At 47.2% G+C, this 27,644-nt stretch overlaps 2 protein-coding genes across 3 annotated transcripts in view; both read right to left on the bottom strand.

Moving 5' to 3' along the window:
- LOC123764043 (basement membrane-specific heparan sulfate proteoglycan core protein) overlaps positions 1 to 27,644 on the bottom strand; it is a 211,305-nt gene that overhangs the window by 124,787 nt on the left and 58,874 nt on the right. For both annotated transcript variants that reach the window (XM_069329857.1, XM_069329858.1), the window contains exon 2: positions 10,435 to 11,678. In XM_069329857.1, coding sequence (XP_069185958.1) covers positions 10,435 to 10,516 — 82 coding nt within the window. In that variant the 5' untranslated portion in view covers positions 10,517 to 11,678. The remainder of the gene's footprint in view (positions 1 to 10,434; positions 11,679 to 27,644) is intronic.
- LOC123764123 (mucin-22-like) lies at positions 20,013 to 23,330 on the bottom strand. The gene is made up of 2 exons (XM_045751677.1): positions 23,325 to 23,330; positions 20,013 to 20,894 (listed from the first exon to the last, which is right to left on the bottom strand). Exons 1-2 carry the CDS (start codon positions 23,328 to 23,330, stop codon positions 20,013 to 20,015), a joined length of 888 nt encoding a protein of 295 aa, XP_045607633.1.

The raw sequence follows: 27,644 nt of genomic DNA, 5'->3' as shown, positions 1-27,644 counted from the left end.
ATATCTTTACCCCTATATCTATACACCCAGCTATCTATCTAGGTATCTGTTAACCTTTCCATTCATCTATCCATCTATCAATCCATCTAGCCATACACCTATGTATCTTTTTATCCATATTTTGATCACTCTATCTGTTTATCCACCCACCTATCTATTCATCTATCAGTTCATCTGTCCATCCATCTATTTATCTTTCAAGCCATAAATCTTCCCATGGAAAACAAGGATTAAACCCGTTTCCCATTCCGGAGGTCAGGCGTTCGAGGCTTCTAGTGCCCAAGGTGATCTATGTCTATCTATCCATCTATATATTCATCTACTTATCTTTCTATATATTTTCATCTATCCATCCATCTACCATCTATCCATCTAATATTTATATATATATATATATATATATATATATATATATATATATATATATATATATATATATATATATATATATATAAATAATGTCTAAGTATGCAAGGCCCGGTTTACCTAGCAAGCAGAGTGGTTTAATTTTCAAATTGGTTTATTTGAATTTTAAGAACATGAATTACTGACTTATATTATGTTAAGTTAGGGTCGGTTAGGAGAGCATAGATTACGTAAAGTAACCTAACCTCTCTCAACCTAACGTTAGGTTAGGTAAAGTTTGATACAATTTCTTTGTTAGTTTTAACTCAAATTTTAACAAAAATCGTAATAGAAAACTTCATCATTCCCCCAAAGAAACAAAAACAAAATTGAAAATGCATAATTTCAGGAAAATTCGGCTTGTTAAGCAACAATTGGCCTATTATATATAACATATAATCCAATACTCACAGTATATATAAACTTATTCCTTAATAACTCTCAAGGAATCGCATTATTCCTCAATTTCCTGCCCTTGAGAGCAGTAGCCAGGGTCATCAAGGCCTCTACCTCATGCTGGAAATCACCCGAATGCCAGCTATTGGGAAAATCCCCGTCCTGAGGGGCTCAGGCCTCGGCACATGTTCCGTATATCTTCCCCCCCCCCACCCCGAGGGCCATATTTGGGGCCAGCTCCTTATATTGGGCCAACCCCTTATATTGGCCCAACCCCCCAGCCCCTCCCCCTGGCTTATGACACCTTCATCGGGCCACCAGTCTTCGCTACGCCGCTCTGGCCTTTATTTATATATACATATTTCTGTTTTTTTTTTTTTTGGCGGGTGGGTATTATATATTTTGGTGGGAGTACTTGGGGGGTAATGGGGTTTTTCTTGCGGTTCTTGACTCGCATATACGAGGAGAGAATTTATGGCGACTGGGGGGCAATATCAACCTTTCACTGCCAGCAAATTATACAGTATTTGTAAAAATATTGTTAATATTATTATTGGTGTTATTACATAAAATAATCATATTAAAGTGGTATATAAGCAGCTCCTACTGTTTTTCTCATTTATTATTATTATTATTATTACCACTAATGACACCTTTTAAAGGACACAGCAAAAAAATAAAAAGTGAGTGAGTGGTACAGAAGCAAAACAGAGACATTCCCCATTACACACACACTAACAATATTTACTGCCTTCCAATCATCACAAGAATATATACATGGCGCTCAACCCAATCCTGTATACATTCAACTTAAAAGCATGCCGATCCTGTCGCTCTCCGGTGATGTTCATGGGTGTCCTTTGATCACACTCGGAGCCCCATTCTGAGCCTCTGACACTCTCCACCTGGAGCATAATAATGGCAGGTAGTTATATCAGAAGGGCTTCGTTGAAACACTGGAGAAGCCTGCCACCCTCACCTGCCACCTGCCACCCACACCTGCCACCTGCCACCCACACCTGCCACCCTCACCTGCCACCTGCCACCCACACCTGCCACCCACACCCACACAGCTGTGTGACACATAATATAACTCGCTAGTAGAAAGTTCCGAAAGTTCCTTGATGGTTCAGTCTCAAGGAATTTTAAACGAATATTTGACGAATTCGTAGACAACTTTGGTCTGACGAATCATTTAAGTTTTGTTTCATAATTGTCTGGACCTGAGCTTACCACGGTGACATCACGCCTGGCAGGAAATCTCATTATGTAGCGAGTATGAGTTACTAAGTTCCTCGAACCATCAGGAGGTGGATATTAACATTGTGACTGCCAGAACCAATGTAGCTCCATGCACAACCTGACGCGGGGACCTGGGACATTGGTAGAGATCATGCGAGTTTATGAGTTTACATGGAATAAAAACTAGGATGTTATTCAGGCTAGAGATGTTAATACACTGGAGAAAATGCTTCTCAACAAGAGAACTTATCATGGATTAATACTAGTCATCAAAAGCTCTTAATTTCTTTCTACTCTTCTATTTCTCTTTTAATCTTGCTCCCATGATCTTCGTCACACTGCCCTGCTCGTCCCCCACTTCCTCTAAGCAAGTCGTCCCATAAGAGAAGCTAGTAAATTCTTCCTTTCGAAATAAAATCCATAATATCTGCTAGAAAGTTCCTTCTTCTTACATTATAAACATCTACTCGAGCCTGTCCTCCTGTCCAGGGTCCAGCACACACCACTAAATATAATGCAGATATTTGGTCTTCCGAGAGACAAAAATTTGACTCGTGGGACAGTGAGTGAAATGATCGGTGGAATTTTTTTGTCTTGGTTTCAATGATGGTCAGGTATATGCAGGTGACAGCTGGCTGTTGAAGGCTGGATCAGTGTGTTCGACATGTTGACCATCAGCAGTGACTTAGTTTCATTTGTAGTTCAGTCTGTTGATTATTTTGATGATGTTGGTCAGTTTGTCTTTGGTGAAGGTCTGGTTGAGAGAAGAAATGGTGTGAACTTTGAGAGAATCTTCTTAGTCGCATTATCACTCACCTTGAAAGAGACATTGTCCTGTCACTATGTTAAACAAGAGAAAGAAGACATGTATAGCGGTATACAACCTGCTATACATGTATACTGCTATACATGTATAGCAGTATATATACATGCAGGTTGAGGGAGAAACAGATTCTTGTATTAGAAAAAAACTATGAACAGACATATCCACCAAATTAAATGCAGGAAGCACACAAAATTTCAGAATAATACCAGCATATTCTAAGTTGGCCATAGTCCTTGTATCCTTCTACGTGAACAATGGAGCCTTCCAGGCCTTGTCAACAGTCTATTTGAGACCGATGCATGACTGAGCAGCCTGGCACGGACTCCTCATCTGAATGTCATAACTACATATGGTTAGTTACTGAGCTGATTAACGTGAACCACGAAGAAAGACTGAGCATGGTTTACGTCAGGAGACTGGGGGAAAGGAAGATATATAGGGGACAAGATAACAGTGGAATTGATAAAGTAGACAAATTATCATTGATTAAAGCTGGAACCAGAAGAACAATGGAAATTTTAGACACGAATTAGTCAAATGAAGTCAAAAGAACTGTTTAATGTTAATTCGGTCAACAAGTAGACTAGGCTACACGAAGATGTCATTGAAGATTAATGAGTCTAAAGTCTGAAATAAAATATGATAAAACATGGGCACTGAATGTATTTATCTAAGAACGTTCGGAAGCTGGGCGGAGGAGCCGAGACTGTCCCATGTGGTACATAGAACCACTCCCGCTCCTCGGGTCCTACTCCCCCTCCCTCCCTCAGTGCTACTGCTCAATTGAGCAAAGGACCTTAGTCGCTCACAGGGAACATAAGAACAAAGGTAACTGCAGTAGGCCTATTGACCCATACGAGGCAGCTCCTATTTATAACCACCCAATCCCACTTATATACATGTCCAACCCGCGCTTGAAACAATGGAGGGACCCCATCTCCACCACGTTACGCGGTAATTGGTTCCACAAATCAACAACCCTGTTACCGAACCAGTATTTACCCAAGTCTTTCCTAAATCTAAACTTATCCAATTTATACCCATTGTTTCGTGTTCTGTTTTGTGTTGATACTTTTAATACCCTATTAATATCCCCTTTGTCATGTCCATTCATCCACTTGTAAACCTCTATCATGTCACCCCTAACTCTTCGCCTTTCCAGTGAATGCAATTTAAGCTTCGTTAATGTTTCTTCATATGAAAGATTTCTAATTTGAGGAATTAACTTAGTCATCCTACGCTGGACACGTTCAAGTGAGTTTATACCCATTCTATAGTACGGCGACCAAAACTGAACTGCATATGCAGGCGATGAGTCACAATAACGTGGCTAAAGTATGCTGAGAATGGAACAATTGACTTGAGAATGGTCCAGGACGGACCCAAACGTCGTCGTCCCTTCACCTTCTAGTGTGTGGTCTGGTCAACTGAACTGCATAATCTAAATTAAGCTTAACAGAACAAGATATAGCTGAAACCTGTATACAGAATGAAGGAGGAGTGAAACAAAACACCATAATACAATTATGAGTAGGTACATGGGAGTCAGACAGCTGCTACTGTCTACAGCCTGTGGTGTATGGACGTGTGTGTGTTAGGGAGAAATACATGTAGCAGATATGATAAAGGAACATATGTCATCAGTTAGTACATAGGACAACGGACGGTTAGAAAGGCGGGGTCCAAGAGCTAATAGCTCGATTCTACAGGCACAAATAGTGAATACACGCACGCACGCGCGTTATGATATAAGTATTCAACAACATAAGTATACAAAGGGGAGGAAGAGAACGGTGGAAGGGGTTGATGGGGTGGTGGAAAGGTGGAAGAAAAATTAGGTTCAATTAAACCTATTTATTTAGGAGCAAAACATTCCCTTCCATTTTTCGACGATATTAGAACGAACCAATTTACGATCCTAGACAAGAGAAAATTTTCCATAATATTTTTTTTTTTTACTCCGAATTCGATAAAGAAATGATTGATTTGCTCTGTGACTGAGACCTTTAGAGACACGTTCAAACTGTTCTCACCAGGTCACTGCTTATAGGACGCACAGTGAAACCCTTCTCACCGTTGCTGGCGACTGTGAAGTTCACATCTTTGTCCACGAGGGTGGAGGGCGTGTGTGTGTACTCACCTTGTTGGGCTCCCCTATGTGTGGGTCTCTGGTCGAGCGCCAGCTACCACACCCCATCGCCTTCTCGACAGTTCCTTGTTCAAGGATTTGCCTCAGTATTCCTGTTTATCTTATCGTGATTACTAGTCAAATTGTGTCTTGAGTTGGTGTGGCTTCATCAGTCATGTAGATGGTTTAGATAGTCAAGTTCTTGAAGGTAACTCAATGTATAGTTTTAAGTGTAAAAATAGTAAGACAAATATGTGTGTGTGTGTGTGTGTGTGTGTGTCTGGTGTGTGTGTGTGCGTGCGTGTCTGGTGTTTGTGTGTGTGTGTGCGTGTGCGTGTGCGTGTGTGAGTGTGCAGGTTTGGCTCTTAACTACTCAATACTCGAAGCGTTTGACAGGGATACACGGGTATCCCTGGCAGCCCATTTGTCAAAATCTACTAAATATTGTATGCATATGACAACGTTCTTGTCAGTTGGCTCCATTAGAGTTAGTTCCTCTACCGGCAGAGTTCATGTTCCCTTCCCACCGGCATGAGCCGCATTCCCCGCCCGTTATCGCCTGGTCCGTTCCCTGTTTCCGACAGCTGTTCACTGTCTTGCACCCTGTTTGTAACTGTTCCGGACTGCTACAACCCTGTTTGTGACTGTTCCGGACAACTTCACGCTCGTTCGTGACTCTTCCAGACAACTTCACCCGCCTTCAAGAATGTTCAGGGGCCGCTTCCTCAACTTTCAAGACAGTTACAGACTGCTTCACCAGACGACTGTGGCTGCTCCAGATAGCTTCACCAGACGACTGTGGCTGCTCCAAACAGCTTCACCAGACGTCTGTGGCTGCTCCAGACAGCTTCACCTGACGTCTGTGGCTGTTCCAGAAAGCTTCACCTGACGTCTGTGGCTGCTCCAGACAGCTTCACCTGACGTCTGTGGCTGTTCCAGAAAGCTTCACCTGACGTCTGTGGCTGCTCCAGACAGCTTCACCAGACGTCTGTGGCTGCTGCAGACAGCTTCACTAAACGACTGTGGCTGCTCCAGACAGCTTCACCTGACGACTGTGGCTGCTCCAGACAGCTTCACCAGGCGACTGTGGCTGCTCCAGACAGCTTCACCTGACGACTGTCGCTGCTCCAGACAGCTTCATCAACGCCCCCGACTGAACCTGACAGAAGGGTGTCTTTTTTATATCCGTAGATTAATTAGGGGATCTGATTTTCCACAGGTCTTCTGTCGCTAATTGGAACTATCCAATTTTTATTCTGGATATTGAGAGCCAACTGGAGCCTCACCTTCAGGTCCTGTGCTGTGAGTCTTGAAATTCGAACGTGACCATTTGAAATCTTTTATTTTAGACTATTTTCTACCTGCCTCCCCTCCCCCCACTTTCCTCACAGTGATACGGTGAAATGGTGATATGACTGGACCATCACCGTAGGTTATCAGGATTTTCCAGTTCATATAAAGTGTGGGAACATGGCTCCGATAATGAATGTGGTGTGAGTTACGGATGTTAGAGAGAGAGAGAGAGAGAGAGAGAGAGAGAGAGAGAGAGAGAGAGAGAGAGAGAGAGAGAGAGAGAGAGAGAGAGAGAGAGAGAGAGAGAGAGAGACTGTATGGTGAGTGATTTATATTGAATTTGTTTATTTAGGGTGTGGGATTTTAACTGTCTGTGTGTGATTGTTTTTAGTTATTATCTGTGTCTGTCTCGTTGGACGTGTATGCTAATTTGTGTGCGCCCCCCCCCCCTAATGACCAAATACCCCGACAACAATTCTCTCTTTCGCGCTCTCTCTCTCTCTCTCTCTCTCTCTCTCTCTCTCTCTCTCTCTCTCTCTCTCTCTCTCTCTCTCTCTCTCTCTCTCTCTCTCTCTCTCTCTCTTTCTCTCTCTCTTTCTCTCTCTCTTTCTCTCGCTCTCTCTCTCTCGCTCTCTCTCTCTCTCTAACCCCTCTCTCCCTCCCCCCTCTCCCCTCTCCCGTACCAGCGAGGCCTGGGAGTTTATATAGCCTGGTAACGGGCACTTCATCTTGTGTGTGGGGCTAGTCCATTATACTGCTAACATGAGCACTGCCTCATACACTCACTCACTCACGCACCCCACACACCCACCCACTCACACACCCAACACACCAACCACTCACATTCACACCCATAAAAGGCTGATGCATAAGCAGGAGAGACAGGTAGGAGTAACTGGTAGGGCGCTCCAGTGGATAAGGGAGTACCTAAGCAATAGGAAGCAGAGAGTTACAGTGAGGGGTGAAACCTCAGACTGGCGTGAAGTCACCAGTGGAGTCCCACAGGGCTCTGTACTCGGACCTATCCTGGTTTCTGATAAACGTAAATGATCTCCCGGAGGGTATAGACTCATTCCTCTCAATGTTTGCTGACGACGCCAAAATTATGAGAAGGATTAAGACAGAGGAGGACAGCTTGAGGCTTCTGGAAGACCTGGACAAGCTGCAGGAATAGTCGAACAAATAGTTATTAGAATTTAACCCAAGCAAATGTAAGGTAATGAAGATTGGTAGAGGGAACAGGAGACCAGATAAAAGGTATCATTTGGGAGATGAAATACTTCAAGAGTCAGAGAGAGAGAGAAAGACCTGGGGGTTGATATCACGCCAGACCTGTCCCCTGAAGCCCATATCAAGAGGATAACATCAGCGGCATATGCCTGGTTGGCTAACATAAGAACGGCCTTTAGAAACTTGTGTAAGGAATCTTTCAGAACTACCAATCCTGGAGTATGCAGGCCCAGCATGGAGTCCATATCTAGTCAAACATCAGACTAAACTGGAATAGGTTAAAAAAATTGCCACCAGATTAGTTCCCTAACTAAGGGGTATGAGCTACGAGGAGAGACTACGGGAGTTAAACATCACTTCACTGGGAGACAGAAGAATTAGGAGGGACATGGTCACCACATACAAGATTCTTAGAAGAATTGATAGGGTAGATAAAGACAGACTATTTAACACAAGGGGCACAGGCACTAAGGGACACAGGTGGAAATTGAGTGCCCAAATGAGCCATAGAGACGTTAGAAAGATTTTTTTCAGTGTCAGAGTAGTAGAAAAATGGAATGCATTAGGCAGGGATGTGGTGGAGGCTGACTCCATACACAGTTTCAAGTGTAGATATGATAGAGCCCAGTAGGCTCAGGAATCTGTACACCTGTTGATTGACAGTTGAGAGGCGGGACCAAAGAGCCAGAGCTCAACCCCCGCAAACACAAATAGGGGATTACAGCTCTCCATATACACAACACATCAGCAACACAACAAATCAATAACACACCTCCACAGCAACACACACAAACCAACAACACACCTCCACAGCAACACACACAAACCAACAACACACCTCCACAGCAACACACACAAACCAACAACACACCTCCACAGCAACACAACAAATCAATAACACACCTCCACAGCAACACACAACACACCAACAACACACCTCCACAGCAACACAACAAACCAACAACACACCTCCACAGCAACACACACAACAAACCAACAACACACCTCCACAGCAACACAACAAACCAACACCACACCTCCACAGCAACACACACAACACATCAACAACACACCTCCACAGCAACACAACAAACCAACACCACACCTCCACAGCAACACACACAACACATCAACAACACACCTCCACAGCAACACACACAAACCAACAACACACCTCCACAGCAACACACACACAAACCAACAACCACACCTCCACAGCAACACACACAACACCCCAACAACACACCTCCACAGCAACACACACACAAACCAACAACACACCTCCACAGCAACACAAACAAACCAACAACACACCTCCACAGCAACACAACAAACCAACAACACACCTCCACAGCAACACAACAAACCAACAACACACCTCCACAGCAACACACACAAACCAACAACACACCTCCACAGCAACACAACAAACCAACAACACACCTCCACAGCAACACAACAAACCAACAACACACCTCCACAGCAACACACCTTCACTGCAACACACACAACAAACCAACACCACACCTCCACAGCAACACACAACAACACACCTCCACAGCAACACACAACACCCCAACAACACACCTCCACAGCAACACACACAACAAACCAACACCACACCTCCACAGCAACACACCTACACAGCAACACACAACAACACACCTCCACATAACACACACAACACCCCAACAACACACCTCCACATAACACACACAACACCCCAACAACACACCTCCACAGCAACACACAACAAACCAACAACACACCTCCATAGCAACACACACAACACCCCAACACCACACCTCCACAGCAACACACCTCCACAGCAACACACCTCCACAGCAACACACCTCCACAGCAACACACCTCCACAGCAACACACCTCCACAGCAACACACAACAACACACCTCCACAGCAACACACCTCCACAGCAACACACCTCCACAGCAACACACCTCCACAGCAACACACAACAACACACCTCCACAGCAACCATCACAACACCCCAACAACACACCTCCACACAACAAACCAACAACACACCTCCATAGCAACACACACAACACCCCAACACCACACCTCCACAACAACACACCTCCACAGCAACACACCTCCACAGCAACACACCTCCACAGCAACACACAACAACACACCTCCACAGCAACCATCACAACACCCCAACAACACACCTCCACAGCAACACAACACGAAAATTTCCTCGCCTTTGTTATTGAAAATAATAACAGTTTATGATTCACTAATTACCCGGCTACCAATTAGGTAATTACCCTATGTGAGACAAGCGTGATTACTGTCGCATAAGTTTACCACAAGAATATAAGACGCATACAAAAATTCCCCCTGGAAGCTTTTAGTTAATTGGCGTCCCTTAATTTGCTTCTCGACCCCCCTAGACGGCATTGTCTTCCATATGAGTTGACTGTTTCAGGGCAAGAAGTTTTCCACACATAATTTGTCAGAGGGAACGTCAGTGGTCGGTAGGTGTCAGGAGGACTGTCTGACGGCGCAGCGAGGCCAGGAAGGGTCGAGGAAGGGCCAGGAAAGGCCAGGAAGGGCCAAGGAAGGGCCAAGGAAGGGCCAGGAAGGGCTAAGGAAGCACCAGAGAGAGCACTGAGGTTGAAGGTGTTTCTTAAAGACGCCAGAGGTTGGAGAACACTACTGTGGTCAGAGGGTGTGAGTCTGCGCCACCACACACACTGTGTCCCAGGGGGAGGGGTAGCTGTGATTGTACTCTGAGACAGTGAATTTATATATGTTTGGAGAGTAAGATGTTAAAATAACATCATGTGTGTTTGTGTATGTGGAGACAAAGATAACAGCGTATCTTAGTGTCTCTCTCTCTCTCCCCTGCTACGTCTCATCAACAATATTGATAATAACATCACTTACCACCTTTCTGGTCGGAGGCGGAGCGAGCGAGGAGGGAGAGGAAGAATAGAACTGGCAGCAGGCGACACCCGGAGGCTGCCATGGTCACTCTCCTGGCCAGGTGGACGACACAGCCTCCTCCAGCATCACTCTCCACCACACTGCTCCTCCTCCACACTGCTCCTCCTCCACTACTGCTCCTCCTGCACACTACCACACCCGGCTCCCCACGCCACAACACTCTTAAGGGATATCTGTGATATCCTTTTTACTTATCTATGCATTAAGTGAATATTCTTATCCTGAATATTTTCTAAACCAATATTTATATGAACAGTTTCCAGTTTTTGTATAAGATTTCTTTGGAGTAGGTTCTCTATATTACCCAGGTTTCTAATGCTTTTTGTCAAGTTTCTGGGTTTCACTTATGAGGTATTTTTGCCTTGTCTTTAGTATGTTTGAAAATATAGCTTAATGGTGATTCTTGAATTGTGTCGTCTTGCAAATATTCATATTTCACTACAGGGAGAAATGTCGACGATTACTGTACTGGTGTTTATTGACTCAGTTGTGTATATTGTTCTCACAAGTAGACGCCAGGCAGAGCCTACCTTCCAGGCAAGCTTAGCCTTGCACTTCAGGTGTATTTGACTTTAAACCAGGTCAACTGCACCATGCACTCCAAGTTGGTTTCTCACTTCAGGTTCAACATGCACATTCTGACACCCCAAGGGTCATATAAAAACCAGTATTTTTTTATATAAAACTAAACATTATTTAAAGATATAAGAAACATTAACCACTTTATACAAAAACAAAATTCTTATGCTTCATCGTCTCGCCTGTGTCGTCTTCGTAATTGACGGTCAACTCCCTGAACTTTTCTCTCTCTCATTATTCTGTAACCAGAGTTCCTTTCACTCTGTAGTCTGGAGTCCGAGTTCTCGTGGTACCGCACTTATTAAACTGTAGTTTATGGCATCAAAGCACTGTGCTGCATTGTTTCCCTGCTTTGCATTCTATTGTGTTGCAAATTGCGCGAGTATATATTGGGTAATATTGCAGTTTCATGGTGAGTATTAACTCGTGTTGGGCCACAAATCGCGTTGGTCTGCGCTCTTGTGAATTGTGTTATGACCATGCGTCTCCCTCTGCCCAGGCGTCGAGCTGCACCAGTTATCGTCATCACTAGCTAGGGTCATCACTGGTTATCGTCACCGCTAGTTATCGTCATCACCAGCTAGCTGTCATCACACAATTTGACCCTGAAAAGAACAAAGAACACATTATTACTCAAATATACATGGTTTATGGTATCTCTCCCCCCCCCCCCTCCTATTTTGCTACAATTTTATATATATATATATAACTGAAAACTCACACCCCAGAAGTGATTCGAACCCATACTCCCAGGAGCCACGCAACTGGTATGTACAAGACGCCTTAATCCACTTGACCATCACGACCGGACATAATGAGGTGATAGCCGAGGCTATTTGAACCACCCCACCGCCGGCACTCGGATAGTAATCTTGGGCATAGCATTTTACCAAATCACCTCATTCTTTGGGGCACACGTGAGGAACACAAATGCGAACAAGCCTGAATGGTCCCCAGGACAATATGCAACTGAAAACTCACACCCCAGAAGTGATTCGAACCCATACTCCCAGGAGCCACGCAACTGGTATGTACAAGACGCCTTAATCCACTTGACCATCACGACCGGACATAATGAGGTGATAGCCGAGGCTATTTGAACCACCCCACCGCCGGCACTCGGATAGTAATCTTGGGCATAGCATTTTACCAAATCACCTCATTCTTTGGGGCACACGTGAGGAACACAAATGCGAACAAGCCTGAATGGTCCCCAGGACAATATGCAACTGAAAACTCACACCCCAGAAGTGATTCGAACCCATACTCCCAGGAGCCACGCAACTGGTATGTACAAGACGCCTTAATCCACTTGACCATCACGACCGGACATAATGAGGTGATAGCCGAGGCTATTTGAACCACCCCACCGCCGGCACTCGGATAGTAATCTTGGGCATAGCATTTTACCAAATCACCTCATTCTTTGGGGCACACGTGAGGAACACAAATGCGAACAAGCCTGAATGGTCCCCAGGACAATATGCAACTGAAAACTCACACCCCAGAAGTGATTCGAACCCATACTCCCAGGAGCCACGCAACTGGTATGTACAAGACGCCTTAATCCACTTGACCATCACGACCGGACATAATGAGGTGATAGCCGAGGCTATTTGAACCACCCCACCGCCGGCACTCGGATAGTAATCTTGGGCATAGCATTTTACCAAATCACCTCATTCTTTGGGGCACACGTGAGGAACACAAATGCGAACAAGCCTGAATGGTCCCCAGGACAATATGCAACTGAAAACTCACACCCCAGAAGTGATTCGAACCCATACTCCCAGGAGCCACGCAACTGGTATGTACAAGACGCCTTAATCCACTTGACCATCACGACCGGACATAATGAGGTGATTTGGTAAAATGCTATGCCCAAGATTACTATCCGAGTGCCGGCGGTGGGGTGGTTCAAATAGCCTCGGCTATCACCTCATTATGTCCGGTCGTGATGGTCAAGTGGATTAAGGCGTCTTGTACATACCAGTTGCGTGGCTCCTGGGAGTATGGGTTCGAATCACTTCTGGGGTGTGAGTTTTCAGTTGCATATTGTCCTGGGGACCATTCAGGCTTGTTCGCATTTGTGTTCCTCACGTGTGCCCCAAAGAATGAGGTGATTTGGTAAAATGCTATGCCCAAGATTACTATCCGAGTGCCGGTGGTGGGGTGGTTCAAATAGCCTCGGCTATCACCTCATTATGTCCGGTCGTGATGGTCAAGTGGATTAAGGCGTCTTGTACATACCAGTTGCGTGGCTCCTGGGAGTATGGGTTCGAATCACTTCTGGGGTGTGAGTTTTCAGTTGCATATTGTCCTGGGGACCATTCAGGCTTGTTCGCATTTGTGTTCCTCACGTGTGCCCCAAAGAATGAGGTGATTTGGTAAAATGCTATGCCCAAGATTACTGTCCGAGTGCCGGCGGTGGGGTGGTTCAAATAGCCTCGGCTATCACCTCATTATGTCCGGTCGTGATGGTCAAGTGGATTAAGGCGTCTTGTACATACCAGTTGCGTGGCTCCTGGGAGTATGGGTTCGAATCACTTCTGGGGTGTGAGTTTTCAGTTGCATATTGTCCTGGGGACCATTCAGGCTTGTTCGCATTTGTGTTCCTCACGTGTGCCCCAAAGAATGAGGTGATTTGGTAAAATGCTATGCCCAAGATTACTATCCGAGTGCCGGCGGTGGGGTGGTTCAAATAGCCTCGGCTATCACCTCATTATGTCCGGTCGTGATGGTCAAGTGGATTAAGGCGTCTTGTACATACCAGTTGCGTGGCTCCTGGGAGTATGGGTTCGAATCACTTCTGGGGTGTGAGTTTTCAGTTGCATATTGTCCTGGGGACCATTCAGGCTTGTTCGCATTTGTGTTCCTCACGTGTGCCCCAAAGAATGAGGTGATTTGGTAAAATGCTATGCCCAAGATTACTATCCGAGTGCCGGCGGTGGGGTGGTTCAAATAGCCTCGGCTATCACCTCATTATGTCCGGTCGTGATGGTCAAGTGGATTAAGGCGTCTTGTACATACCAGTTGCGTGGCTCCTGGGAGTATGGGTTCGAATCACTTCTGGGGTGTGAGTTTTCAGTTGCATATTGTCCTGGGGACCATTCAGGCTTGTTCGCATATATATATATATATATATATATATATATATATATATATAATCAGGTTACGAGGCTCCACACTCCCTCACATCTGATTATTACCTCACAATGAGGGAATTTCAGCCCTCTATGAGGCCTGAACTTTAGCCTGTGGCAAGTTTCATCAAGTGTTCTCCCCCAAGAATCTCTTTTACGAAATTCTCAGGAACATAATTACCTCATTTAGATAATTAAATGTGATTGCATGCAATATGTTTATACGTATACTACTGACCATTTCATTTATTTATTATTCACCCCATACCCATCCTGTGGGCGATGATCGACAGGGTTACAAAGGCACATAATGGGCTCAGGGACTGAACCCATTAGTTCGCTTAGCTATGCAAGTGACAGTCTTGTGAAGTTAGCTACACAATTGTAAATGTTACACATGCATTTATATATGCATTTACATACATATACATACGTGTATGCACATAAATGTATACATATATACATATCAATAGTCTTTTTACATCACAAGTGATTCAAGAAGATGAACACAATACTCAAAACCTATTAAAATGGTAATTTTGTTGTGCAAAACACAAAGTTTTTGTTTTGTTGTGTAGTGTTTACAGCACTCTCGTGTGTTGAAACATCACACGAGATGCTTCATGTATGGTAAACTATGGTAAATATTCTTGCGAGATGTAACGAGTAAATGCTTCAGCAGGAACTTGCTTGTCAATATCTGACATCAGAAACCTGAGGTATGCAAATAGTTATATATATATTATCAGCATCCAGCATATGACAAATAATCGTATACACTAAAAGTACAAAAGAAACCAACTTATTTATATTTTCTAACACAAATACTAGAAATTAATGATGTGTAACTGGACCTTTAGATTACTTTGTTCAAAATCGGTCCTCTGCCAGGCCTCTGAAGGAGGAATAATAATTAACATAAAGGCTTATCTGGGCCAGCTCAGGTAAGGTCCTCATCACAGACGTTATCAGACGTATTCACTCACCCAGAGGAGTTAAGGGTCGTATGTTGTAGAAATGCTCCTCTCTACAACACCCTCCGCACCTGAGATGAGAGATTCCCGGGCATAACTAGCGTTTAAGATTACCGTAGGAGTGTGTGATAATGGCTAGGTAAAGACTCTGTAATACGGGTTTCCTGTTTGTTTCACAAGAACCTTTCAGATTTAAGATGGTGCATAGATCGGCATTGCCGTTACGCGACACGTCGACAACGACGTCGCTGTAAGTCATGCGAGGGCGCTCTAATGTTGGTTTCGACCATCTGAAATTAGCTTGTAGAGCTCTGGATTGTATTAAGACAGAACCAGTTATTTTGAGCAACGAAGGCCTTTTAGTGAATCCAGACAGCCTTCCGCCTTCACTCCTCAGCCTGACTCGCAGTTCCAGCCAGAAAGTTGAGAGAAAAGACCTAATTTACGTCATCTGAGGTGCTCTTCAGGTCACATTTGGAAAGGATCTCATCAAGTCATGTAAAGTGCGGACTGTGCTTCTCAGGTTAAGTCTCTCCATGGATCAGTAAAGTCGGAAGTGGCCACTGGAAACCTGGAGCCACGAGCCGTGATAGTGTGAAAGTGTCTCAATATGTTCCTGTACTATTTTGCGCGTCCAAAGAAGGAGGAACTGAGGGCAACAGACGAAGAACGAGGACCCTATAATAAGGTACAGTTAGTGAAAGCTATAGTGACACTTTTCTTGCAGTGAACTTGACGTCAGAACAATGTGATGCTCCGGTGCACTTGTGATAGCTCAGCACTTGACGTTACTAACTCATGACTACTCTTACTTTATGATTTTTAAAACTAGAAAACTGCCCAACGTGACGTGAAGTATTTGTTATATATTTTTATGAGTATATCATATGAGATAAGTATTGAAACTATTTAAGATAAGTAAAGAAAGATAAGAAAGATTACTGACGCTAGGAGGGAGTGTTTCGTGAAGCCTGTGAGTATCATCAGAAACAAAGGCAAATGGCAGTAATTTAGCGTAGCGGGGGCAGCGGAGTACATCACCAGGAGATGGGATGTGAGCTGGATCTTGAGGATGATAGTATTTACCCAAGCGTGAGCTGCGCGACATAATTGGATATAATCGATTTGTAGCGCTTCACTGATGTTTGATCTTCTGTTGTCTTTACATCTACAGCGACAGTAGACGACTCCTAACAAGTCAACATCATCCCTGCAACACTGTAGAATGTTGCCACTCATGTGTTGACCTGGCCCAGTGGCCATATTATTTTGTCTTGTTTGTATTATTGCTAATGTTTCCTCACCTGCACATATGACCTGCCATCACCTTTCCCGGGTGCATGTTGCTGCAAGTTGAACAGTGACCCTCTTAGTAGTGTGTGCTTCATCTTTCCATAGGCAAAGGTTAGTGGACATAAGATAAAAAAGGGAACAAGCACACTGCTCTAAGGTCTGCTGACGCCAACTGAGGGAGTTGAGATTCTCGTCCAGTGACGACAACCCTTTCAGCTTGTAGCATGTACCTGTAAGCAGCTTTGTTATGGTCTATTGTGCCATTTCCAGCATATCACCACGTGGCACCACGGTAGCGAGGCCGTGGCACCATCGTAGCGAGACCGTGGCACCACTGTAGCGAGGCCGTGGCACCACCGTAGCCAGACGGTAACACCACTGTAGCCAGAGTGGTACCTGGTTGATACCTGGTTAATGGTAGCTACCTGGTAGCGCATGTCGACAGCGACATGCTGGTAGCGACATGCTGGCATGCGACATGTTGTCGCTGGTAGCGACATGCGCTACCTGGTAGCGCATGTCGTCGGCAGACAGGAGCACGTAATTTCCTGTGTCTGGTCATTTATTAATCAGCGTGTGTGGGTGGTGCTGGGGGTCTCCTCCCGGGGCTCTTGTATTCACTCTCACTCACTCACTCACTCACTCACTCACTCACTCACTCACTCACTCACTCACACACACACACACACACACACACACACACACACACACACACACACACACACACACACACACACACACGGGATGGGATATGAAGAACGTCTGAAGGAACTGAACCTTACGACACTAGAGAAAAGAAGGGAGAGAGGAGATATGATAGGAACATGTAAAATACTCAAGGGAATTGACAAAGTGGAAATAGATGAAATGTTCACACGTAATAATAACAGAACGAGGGGACGTGGGTGGAAACTGGAAACTCAGATGAGACACAGAGATGTTAGGAAGTTTTCTTTTAGCGTGAGAGTAGTGGGAAAATGGAATGCACTTGGGGAACAGGTTGTGGAAGCAAACTCTATTCATACTTTTAAAATTAGGTATGATAGGGAAATGGGACAGAAGTCATCGATGTAAACAACCGATGGCTGGAAAGGCGGGATCCAAGAGCCAATGCTCGATCCTGCAAGCACAAATAAGTGAGTAAACACACACACACACACACACACACACACACACACACACACACACACACACACATTTGCCACGGAAAGCTCTCTTTAGCCGGGGGGTTTTCTCCTCACCAGGGGGTTTTCTCCTCACCAGGGGGTTTTCTCCTCGCCAGGGGGTTTTCTCCTCGCCAGAGGGTTTTCTCCTCACCTGGGGGTTTTCTCCTCGCCAGGGGGTTTTCTGCTCCCCAGGGGGGGTTTTCTCCTCACCAGGGGGTTTTCTGCTCGCCAGGGGGTTTTCTCCTCACCAGGTGGTTTTCTCCTCACCAGGGGGTTTTCTCCTCGCCAGCGGGTTTTCTCCTCACCAGGGGGTTTTCTCCTCGTCAGCGGGTTTTCTCCTCACCAGGAGGTTTTCTCCTCACCTGGGGGTTTTCTCCTCGCCAGCGGGTTTTCTCCTCACCAGGGGGTTTTCTCCTCACCAGGGGGTTTTCTCCTCACCAGGGGGTTTTCTCCTCACCAGGGGGTTTTCTCCTCCCCAGGGGGTTTTCTCCTCGCCAGCGGGTTTTCTCCTCAACAGGGGTTTTCTCCTCTCCAGGGGGTTTTCTCCTCGCCAGCGGGTTTTCTCCTCACCAGGGGGTTTTCTCCTCACCCGGGGGTTTTCTCCTCGCCAGCGGGTTTTCTCCTCACCAGGGGGTTTTCTCCTCGCCAGCGGGTTTTCTCCTCACCAGGGGGTTTTCTCCTCGCCAGCGGGTTTTCTCCTCACCAGGGGGTTTTCTCCTCGCCAGCGGGTTTTCTCCTCACCAAGGGGGTTTCTCCTCACCAGGGGGTTTTCTCCTCACCAGGGGGTTTTCTCCTCGCCAGCGGGTTTTCTCCTCACCAGGGGGTTTTCTCCTCGCCAGCGGGTTTTCTCCTCACCAGGGGGTTTTCTCCTCACCAGGGGGGTTTTCTCCTCACCAGGGGGTTTTCTCCTCACCAGGGGGGTTTTCTCCTCACCAGGGGGTTTTCTCCTCACTAGGGGGTTTTCTCCTCGCCAGGGGGTTTTCTCCTCACCAGGGGGGTTTCTCCTCACCAGGGGGTTTTCTGCTCGCCAGGGGGTTTTCTCCTCACCAGGTGGTTTTCTCCTCACCAGGGGGTTTTCTCCTCGCCAGCGGGTTTTCTCCTCACCAGGGGGTTTTCTCCTCGTCAGCGGGTTTTCTCCTCACCAGGAGGTTTTCTCCTCACCTGGGGGTTTTCTCCTCGCCAGCGGGTTTTCTCCTCACCAGGGGGTTTTCTCCTCACCAGGGGGTTTTCTCCTCACCAGGGGGTTTTCTCCTCACCAGGGGGTTTTCTCCTCCCCAGGGGGTTTTCTCCTCGCCAGCGGGTTTTCTCCTCAACAGGGGTTTTCTCCTCTCCAGGGGGTTTTCTCCTCGCCAGCGGGTTTTCTCCTCACCAGGGGGTTTTCTCCTCACCCGGGGGTTTTCTCCTCGCCAGCGGGTTTTCTCCTCACCAGGGGGTTTTCTCCTCGCCAGCGGGTTTTCTCCTCACCAGGGGGTTTTCTCCTCGCCAGCGGGTTTTCTCCTCACCAGGGGGTTTTCTCCTCGCCAGCGGGTTTTCTCCTCACCAAGGGGGTTTCTCCTCACCAGGGGGTTTTCTCCTCACCAGGGGGTTTTCTCCTCGCCAGCGGGTTTTCTCCTCACCAGGGGGTTTTCTCCTCGCCAGCGGGTTTTCTCCTCACCAGGGGGTTTTCTCCTCACCAGGGGGGTTTTCTCCTCACCAGGGGGTTTTCTCCTCACCAGGGGGGTTTTCTCCTCACCAGGGGGTTTTCTCCTCACTAGGGGGTTTTCTCCTCGCCAGGGGGTTTTCTCCTCACCAGGGGGGTTTCTCCTCACCAGGGGGTTTTCTCCTCACCAGGGGGTTTTCTCCTCGCCAGGGGTTTTTCTCTTCGCCAGGGGGTTTCTCCTCGCCTGGGGGTTTTCTCCTCGCCAGGGGGTTTTCTCCTCACCAGGGGGGTTTTCTCCTCACCAGGGGGTTTTCTCCTCACCAGGGGGGTTTTCTCCTCACCAGGGGGTTTTCTCCTCACTAGGGGGTTTTCTCCTCACCAGGGGGTTTTCTCCTCACCAGGGGGTTTTCTCCTCACCAGGGGGTTTTCTCCTCACCAGGGGGTTTTCTCCTCACCAGGGGGTTTTCTCCTCACCAGGGGGTTTTCTCCTCACCAGGGGGTTTTCTCCTCACCAGGGGGTTTTCTCCTCACCAGGGGGTTTTCTCCTCACCAGGGGGTTTTCTCCTCACTAGGGGGTTTTCTCCTCACCAGGGGGTTTTCTCCTCACCAGGGGGTTTTCTCCTCACCAGGGGGTTTTCTCCTCACCAGGGGGTTTCGTGGTGAGTTCTCATGACAATGCGTCAGCAACTCTGTAAATATCAGGTTGGTTAAACTTGGTTCTTCCTCAAGTTTGGCCGCTGATTGTGGCGACTGTGTACGTGTCTTGCTGGGTTGTGGCGACTGTGTACGTGTCTTGCTGGGTTGTGGCGACTGTGTACGTGTCTTTCTGGACTGTGGCGACTGTGTACGTGTCTGTCTGGGCTGTGGCGACTGTGTACGTGTCTTGCTGGGCTGTGGCGACTGTGTACGTGTCTTGCTGGGCTGTGGCGACTGTGTACGTGTCTTTCTGGACTGTGGCGACTGTGTACGTGTCTGTCTGGGCTGTGGCGACTGTGTACGTGTCTTGCTGGACTGTGACGACTGTGTACGTGTCTTTCTGGCCTGTGGCGACTGTGTACGTGTCTGTCTGGGCTGTGGCGACTGTGTACGTGTCTAGCTGGACTGTGGCGACTGTGTACGTGTCTTTCTGGACTGTGGTGACTGTGTACGTGTCTGTCTGGGCTGTGGCGACTGTGTACGTGTCTTTCTGGGCTGTGACGACTGTGTACGTGTCTAGCTGGACTGTGGCGACTGTGTACGTGTCTTTCTGGACTGTGGCGACTGTGTACGTGTCTTTCTGGACTGTGGTGACTGTGTACGTGTCTTGCTGGACTGTGGCGACTGTGTACGTGTCTTTCTGGACTGTGGTGACTGTGTACGTGTCTTGCTGGACTGTGGCGACTGTGTACGTGTCTGTCTGGGCTGTGGCGACTGTGTACGTGTCTTGCTGGACTGTGGTGACTGTGTACGTGTCTAGCTGGACTGTGGCGACTGTGTACGTGTCTAGCTGGACTGTGGTGACTGTGTACGTGTCTGTCTGGGCTGTGGCGACTGTGTACGTGTCTTTCTGGGCTGTGGCGACTGTGTACGTGTCTTCCTGGACAGTGCCGACTGTGTACGTGCCGTTCTGGATGGACGTAGTCGTGCATGTGGCTACAGTCGATGCCAGTTTGGAAAAAGAATATTTAAATTAACTTGAAGTGAACATATTTTTGCTGTAAGAATATTTCTGAACATGAACCTTGCTGATGTCTGGGATGTTATGTTATTATTGCTTTCCTGTGTTGTGGTTTGTGGGTCCCGGGTGTGCTGGTTTGTGGGTCCCGGGTGTGCTGGTTTGTAGGTCCCGGGTGTGCTAGTTTGTGGGTCCTGGGTGTGTTAGTTTGTGGGTCCCGGGTGTGGTAGTTTGTGGGTCCTGGGTGTGCTAGTTTGTGGGTCCTGGGTGTGCTAGTTTGTGGGTCCCGGGTGTGTTAGTTTGTGGGTCCCGGGTGTGCTAGTTTGTGGGTCCTGGGTGTGCTAGTTTGTGGGTCCCGGGTGTGGTAGTTTGTGGGTCCTGGGTGTGCTAGTTTGTGGGTCCTGGGTGTGCTAGTTTGTGGGTCCCGGGTGTGTTAGTTTGTGGGTCCCGGGTGTGCTAGTTTGTGGGTCCTGGGTGTGCTAGTTTGTGGGTCCCGGGTGTGTTAGTTTGTGGGTCGCGGGTGTGGTAGTTTGTGGGTCCTGGGTGTGCTAGTTTGTGGGTCCTGGGTGTGCTAGTTTGTGGGTCCTGGGTGTGGTAGTTTGTGGGTCCGGGTGTGGTAGTTTGTGGGTCCTGGGTGTGCTAGTTTGTGGGTCCTGGGTGTGGTAGTTTGTGGGTCCTGGGTTGGCTAGTTTGTGGGTCCCGGGTGTGGTAGTTTGTGGGTCCTGGGTGGGCTAGTTTGTGGGTCCCGGGTGTGCTAGTTTGTGGGTCCTGGGTGTGGTAGTTTGTGGGTCCTGGGTGTGCTAGTTTGTGGGTCCCGGGTGTGTTAGTTTGTGGGTCCCGGGTGTGCTAGTTTGTGGGTCCTGGGTGTGCTAGTCTGTGGGTCCCGGGTGTGTTACTTTGTAGGTCCTGGGTCCTCTTGGTAGTCTCAACTGCTACATGTAAAGGGTCCTGGGTGTGTTAGTTTGTGGGTCCCGGGTGTGGTAGTTTGTGGGTCCTGGGTCCTCTTGGTAGTCTCAACTGCTACATGTAAAGGGTCCTGGGTGTGTTAGTTTGTGGGTCCCGGGTGTGGTAGTTTGTGGGTCCTGGGTGTGCTAGTTTGTGGGTCCTGGGTGTGCTAGTTTGTGGGTCCCGGGTGTGTTAGTTTGTGGGTCCCGGGTGTGCTAGTTTGTGGGTCCTGGGTGTGCTAGTTTGTGGGTCCCGGGTGTGTTAGTTTGTGGGTCCCGGGTGTGCTAGTTTGTGGGTCCTAGGTGTGTTAGTTTGTGGGTCCCGGGTGTGGTAGTTTGTGGGTCCTGGGTGTGCTAGTTTGTGGGTCCTGGGTGTGCTAGTTTGTGGGTCCCGGGTGTGTTAGTTTGTGGGTCCCGGGTGTGCTAGTTTGTGGGTCCTGGGTGTGCTAGTTTGTGGGTCCCGGGTGTGTTAGTTTGTGGGTCGCGGGTGTGGTAGTTTGTGGGTCCTGGGTGTGCTAGTTTGTGGGTCCTGGGTGTGCTAGTTTGTGGGTCCTGGGTGTGGTAGTTTGTGGGTCCCGGGTGTGCTAGTTTGTGGGTCCTGGGTGTGCTAGTTTGTGGGTCCCGGGTGTGTTAGTTTGTGGGTCGCGGGTGTGGTAGTTTGTGGGTCCTGGGTGTGCTAGTTTGTGGGTCCCGGGTGTGCTGGTTTGTGGGTCCCGGGTGTGTTAGTTTGTGGGTCCCGGGTGTGCTGGTTTGTGGGTCCCGGGTGTGTTAGTTTGTGGGTCCCGGGTGTGTTAGTTTGTGGGTCCCGGGTGTGCTAGTTTGTGGGTCCTGGGTGTGTTAGTTTGTGGGTCCCGGGTGTGGTAGTTTGTGGGTCCTGGGTGTGCTAGTTTGTGGGTCCTGGGTGTGCTAGTTTGTGGGTCCCGGGTGTGGTAGTTTGTGGGTCCCGGGTGTGGTAGTTTGTGGGTCCCGGGTGTGGTAGTTTGCGGGTCCTGGGTGTGGTAGTTTGTGGGTCCCGGGTGTGGTAGTTTGTGGGTCCCGGGTGTGTTAGTTTGTAGGTCCTGGGTGTGTTAGTTTGTGGGTCCCGGGTGTGGTAGTTTGTGGGTCCCGGGTGTGGTAGTTTGTGGGTCCCGGGTGTGGTAGTTTGCGGGTCCCGGGTGTGTTAGTTTGTAGGTCCTGGGTCCTCTTGGTAGTCTCAACTGCTACATGTAAATGTGTTCTTGTCACGTTCCAATCATTCTCTTGTTCTTCAACCACTTGGGGCGGACGGTAGAATGACGGTCTCGCTTCATGCAGGTTGGCGTTCAATCCCCGACAGTCCAAGTGGTTGGGCCCCATTCCCATCTCCCCCCCCCCTCCCCGTCCCATCTCAAATCCTAATCCTGACCCCTTCTAAGTGCTATACAGTCGTAATGGCTTATCGCTTTCCCCTGATAGTTACCTCCATTTTTATCCCTTCCTTCATATGTTTTTATTTTTTTAGTAATTTCTTTCCTGTATTTCAATTCGTCTTGAGATAATCCTCAGTACTTTACTGTAACTTGCTTCTTGGATTGGTTTCTGTCGAAATTGTCACTGTCTACTCCTGTCTACTGTGTCCACTGTCTACTCTGACAGACTGAAAATATTGCTTTAAACTCTGAAACTGACTAGTTGAAAGGACTGAAATCTTTCAGTCATGTTCTTGACTGAATAACATCAGTGTGACTGGTTATTATTAAAGACAGAAACCGATAGGTAAAGCTTTCCTGGTTTCAGTGTGATTGTTATGTAAGCTTGTGAGTCTTGGGTTAAAGCCTTAGCCTAGAATGTGAGTCTTGGGTTAAAGCCTTAGCCTGGAGTGTGAGCCTTGGGTTAAAGCCTTAGCCTAGAATGTGACCCTTGGGTTAAAGCCTTAGCCTAGAATGTGAGTCTTGGGTTAAAGCCTTAGCCTAGAATGTGAGTCTTGGGTTAAAGCCTTAGCCTAGAATGTGAGTCTTGGGTTAAAGCCTTAGCCTAGAATGTGAGTCTTGGGTTAAAGCCTTAGCCTAGAATGTGAGCCTTGGGTTAAAGCCTTAGCCTAGAATGTGAGCCTTGGGTTAAAGCCTTAGCCTAGAATGTGAGTCTTGGGTTAAAGCCTTAGCCTAGAATGTGAGTCTTGGGTTAAAGCCTTAGCCTAGAATGTGAGTCTTGGGTTAAAGCCTTAGCCTAGAATGTGAGTCTTGGGTTAAAGTCTTAGCCTAGAATGTGAGTCTTGGGTTAAAGCCTTAGCCTAGAATGTAAGCCTTGGGTTAAAGCCTTAGCCTGGAAAGTGAGCCTTGGGTTAAAGCCTTAGCCTAGAATGTGACCCTTGGGTTAAAGCCTTAGCCTAGAATGTGAGTCTTGGGTTAAAGCCTTAGCCTAGAATGTGAGTCTTGGGTTAAAGCCTTAGCCTAGAATGTGAGCCTTGGGTTAAAGCCTTAGCCTAGCATGTGACCCTTGGGTTAAAGCCTTAGCCTAGAATGTGAGTCTTGGGTTAAAGCCTTAGCCTAGAATGTGAGTCTTGGGTTAAAGCCTTAGCCTGGAGTGTGAGCCTTGGGTTAAAGCCTTAGCCTAGAATGTGACCCTTGGGTTAAAGCCTTAGCCTAGAATGTGAGTCTTGGGTTAAAGCCTTAGCCTAGAATGTAAGCCTTGGGTTAAAGCCTTAGCCTGGAAAGTGAGCCTTGGGTTAAAGCCTTAGCCTAGAATGTGACCCTTGGGTTAAAGCCTTAGCCTAGAATGTGAGTCTTGGGTTAAAGCCTTAGCCTAGAATGTGAGTCTTGGGTTAAAGCCTTAGCCTAGAATGTGAGCCTTGGGTTAAAGCCTTAGCCTAGAATGTGACCCTTGGGTTAAAGCCTTAGCCTAGAATGTGACCCTTGGGTTAAAGCCTTAGCCTAGAATGTGAGTCTTGGGTTAAAGCCTTAGCCTAGAATGTAAGCCTTGGGTTAAAGCCTTAGCCTGGAAAGTGAGCCTTGGGTTAAAGCCTTAGCCTAGAATGTGACCCTTGGGTTAAAGCCTTAGCCTAGAATGTGAGTCTTGGGTTAAAGCCTTAGCCTAGAATGTGAGTCTTGGGTTAAAGCCTTAGCCTAGAATGTGAGTCTTGGGTTAAAGCCTTAGCCTAGAATGTAAGCCATGGGTTAAAGCCTTAGCCTAGAATGTGAGCCTTGGGTTAAAGCCTCAGCCTAGAATGTAAGCCTTGGGTTAAAGCCTTAGCCTAGAATGTAAGCCTTGGGTTAAAGCCTTAGCCTAGAATGTAAGCCTTGGGTTAAAGCCTTAGCCTAGAATGTAAGCCTTGGGTTAAAGCCTTAGCCTAGAATGTAAGCCTTGGGTTAAAGCCTTAGCCTAGAATGTAAGCCTTGGGTTAAAGCCTTAGCCTAGAATGTAAGCCTTGGGTTAAAGCCTTAGCCTAGAATGTAAGCCTTGGGTTAAAGCCTTAGCCTAGAATGTGACCCTTGGGTTAAAGCCTTAGCCTAGAATGTAAGCCTTGGGTTAAAGCCTTAGCCTGGAATGTGACCCTTGGGTTAAAGCCTTAGCCTAGAATGTGACCCTTGGGTTAAAGCCTTAGCCTAGAATGTGACCCTTGGGTTAAAGCCTAAGCCTAGAATGTAAGCCTTGGGTTAAAGCCTTAGCCTAGAATGTAAGCCTTGGGTTAAAGCCTTAGCCTAGAATGTGACCCTTGGGTTAAAGCCTTAGCCTAGAATGTAAGCCTTGGGTTAAAGCCTTAGCCTAGAATGTGACCCTTGGGTTAAAGCCTTAGCCTAGAATGTAAGCCTTGGGTTAAAGCCTTAGCCTAGAATGTAAGCCTTGGGTTAAAGCCTTAGCCTAGAATGTGACCCTTGGGTTAAAGCCTTAGCCTAGAATGTGAGTCTTGGGTTAAAGCCTTAGCCTAGAATGTGAGTCTTGGGTTAAAGCCTTAGCCTAGAATGTGACCCTTGGGTTAAAGCCTTAGCCTAGAATGTGAGTCTTGGGTTAAAGCCTTAGCCTGGAGTGTGAGCCTTGGGTTAAAGCCTTAGCCTAGAATGTGACCCTTGGGTTAAAGCCTTAGCCTAGAATGTGAGTCTTGGGTTAAAGCCTTAGCCTAGAATGTGAGTCTTGGGTTAAAGCCTTAGCCTAGAATGTGAGTCTTGGGTTAAAGCCTTAGCCTAGAATGTAAGCCATGGGTTAAAGCCTTAGCCTAGAATGTGAGCCTTGGGTTAAAGCCTCAGCCTAGAATGTAAGCCTTGGGTTAAAGCCTTAGCCTAGAATGTAAGCCTTGGGTTAAAGCCTTAGCCTAGAATGTAAGCCTTGGGTTAAAGCCTTAGCCTAGAATGTAAGCCTTGGGTTAAAGCCTTAGCCTAGAATGTAAGCCTTGGGTTAAAGCCTTAGCCTAGAATGTAAGCCTTGGGTTAAAGCCTTAGCCTAGAATGTAAGCCTTGGGTTAAAGCCTTAGCCTAGAATGTAAGCCTTGGGTTAAAGCCTTAGCCTAGAATGTGACCCTTGGGTTAAAGCCTTAGCCTAGAATGTAAGCCTTGGGTTAAAGCCTTAGCCTGGAATGTGACCCTTGGGTTAAAGCCTTAGCCTAGAATGTGACCCTTGGGTTAAAGCCTTAGCCTAGAATGTGACCCTTGGGTTAAAGCCTAAGCCTAGAATGTAAGCCTTGGGTTAAAGCCTTAGCCTAGAATGTAAGCCTTGGGTTAAAGCCTTAGCCTAGAATGTGACCCTTGGGTTAAAGCCTTAGCCTAGAATGTAAGCCTTGGGTTAAAGCCTTAGCCTAGAATGTGACCCTTGGGTTAAAGCCTTAGCCTAGAATGTAAGCCTTGGGTTAAAGCCTTAGCCTAGAATGTGACCCTTGGGTTAAAGCCTTAGCCTAGAATGTGACCCTTGGGTTAAAGCCTTAGCCTAGAATGTAAGCCTTGGGTTAAAGCCTTAGCCTAGAATGTGACCCTTGGGTTAAAGCCTTAGCCTAGAATGTAAGCCTTGGGTTAAAGCCTTAGCCTAGAATGTGACCCTTGGGTTAAAGCCTTAGCCTAGAATGTGACCCTTGGGTTAAAGCCTTAGCCTAGAATGTAAGCCTTGGGTTAAAGCCTTAGCCTAGAATGTGACCCTTGGGTTAAAGCCTTAGCCTAGAATGTGACCCTTGGGTTAAAGCCTTAGCCTAGAATGTAAGCCTTGGGTTAAAGCCTTAGCCTAGAATGTGACCCTTGGGTTAAAGCCTTAGCCTAGAATGTAAGCCTTGGGTTAAAGCCTTAGCCTAGAATGTGACCCTTGGGTTAAAGCCTTAGCCTAGAATGTGACCCTTGGGTTAAAGCCTTAGCCTAGAATGTAAGCCTTGGGCTAAAGCCTTAGCCTAGAATGTAAACCAGTAACCTCCCTGTTGTGGTCTCCTTCAGAATCAGCGTGACTGACCTGACTTAATTAGACCCCTCACCTCTTTACCTCATTTCCTGAGTGTATATAGACCAACGTTTTGTCTTCACAGTGGCTGTAGTCTCGCTTTGTTTCACACAGCATGTTGACGGGAGCTCTTCTTGGTCGCTCCAGTGGGCACGGGGCTCCCACAAAGGGAACAGGAATTCATAATAACTTACTGTCTTATCATTGATATTGCTGGTTCACAACAAATTGTCTTTAGGGAACTATATATATATTTGAGCCGCTAGTTGAATTAGCACATTTGTTTACGATTGCAATTGATTTGGAGATAATTTGCAGGAGCTGGTATTCCTGATCCCAGCCAAGGTCTCGACAAATGGTCCTCTCCCACCACCACGCTGTTTCTGTTCCG

This window comes from Procambarus clarkii, chromosome 23, assembly GCF_040958095.1.
Source record: "Procambarus clarkii isolate CNS0578487 chromosome 23, FALCON_Pclarkii_2.0, whole genome shotgun sequence".
NCBI lineage: Eukaryota > Metazoa > Arthropoda > Malacostraca > Decapoda > Cambaridae > Procambarus > Procambarus clarkii.
Note: the sequence above shows the minus strand (reverse complement) of the source record. Positions and strands in the feature narration are given on the sequence as shown.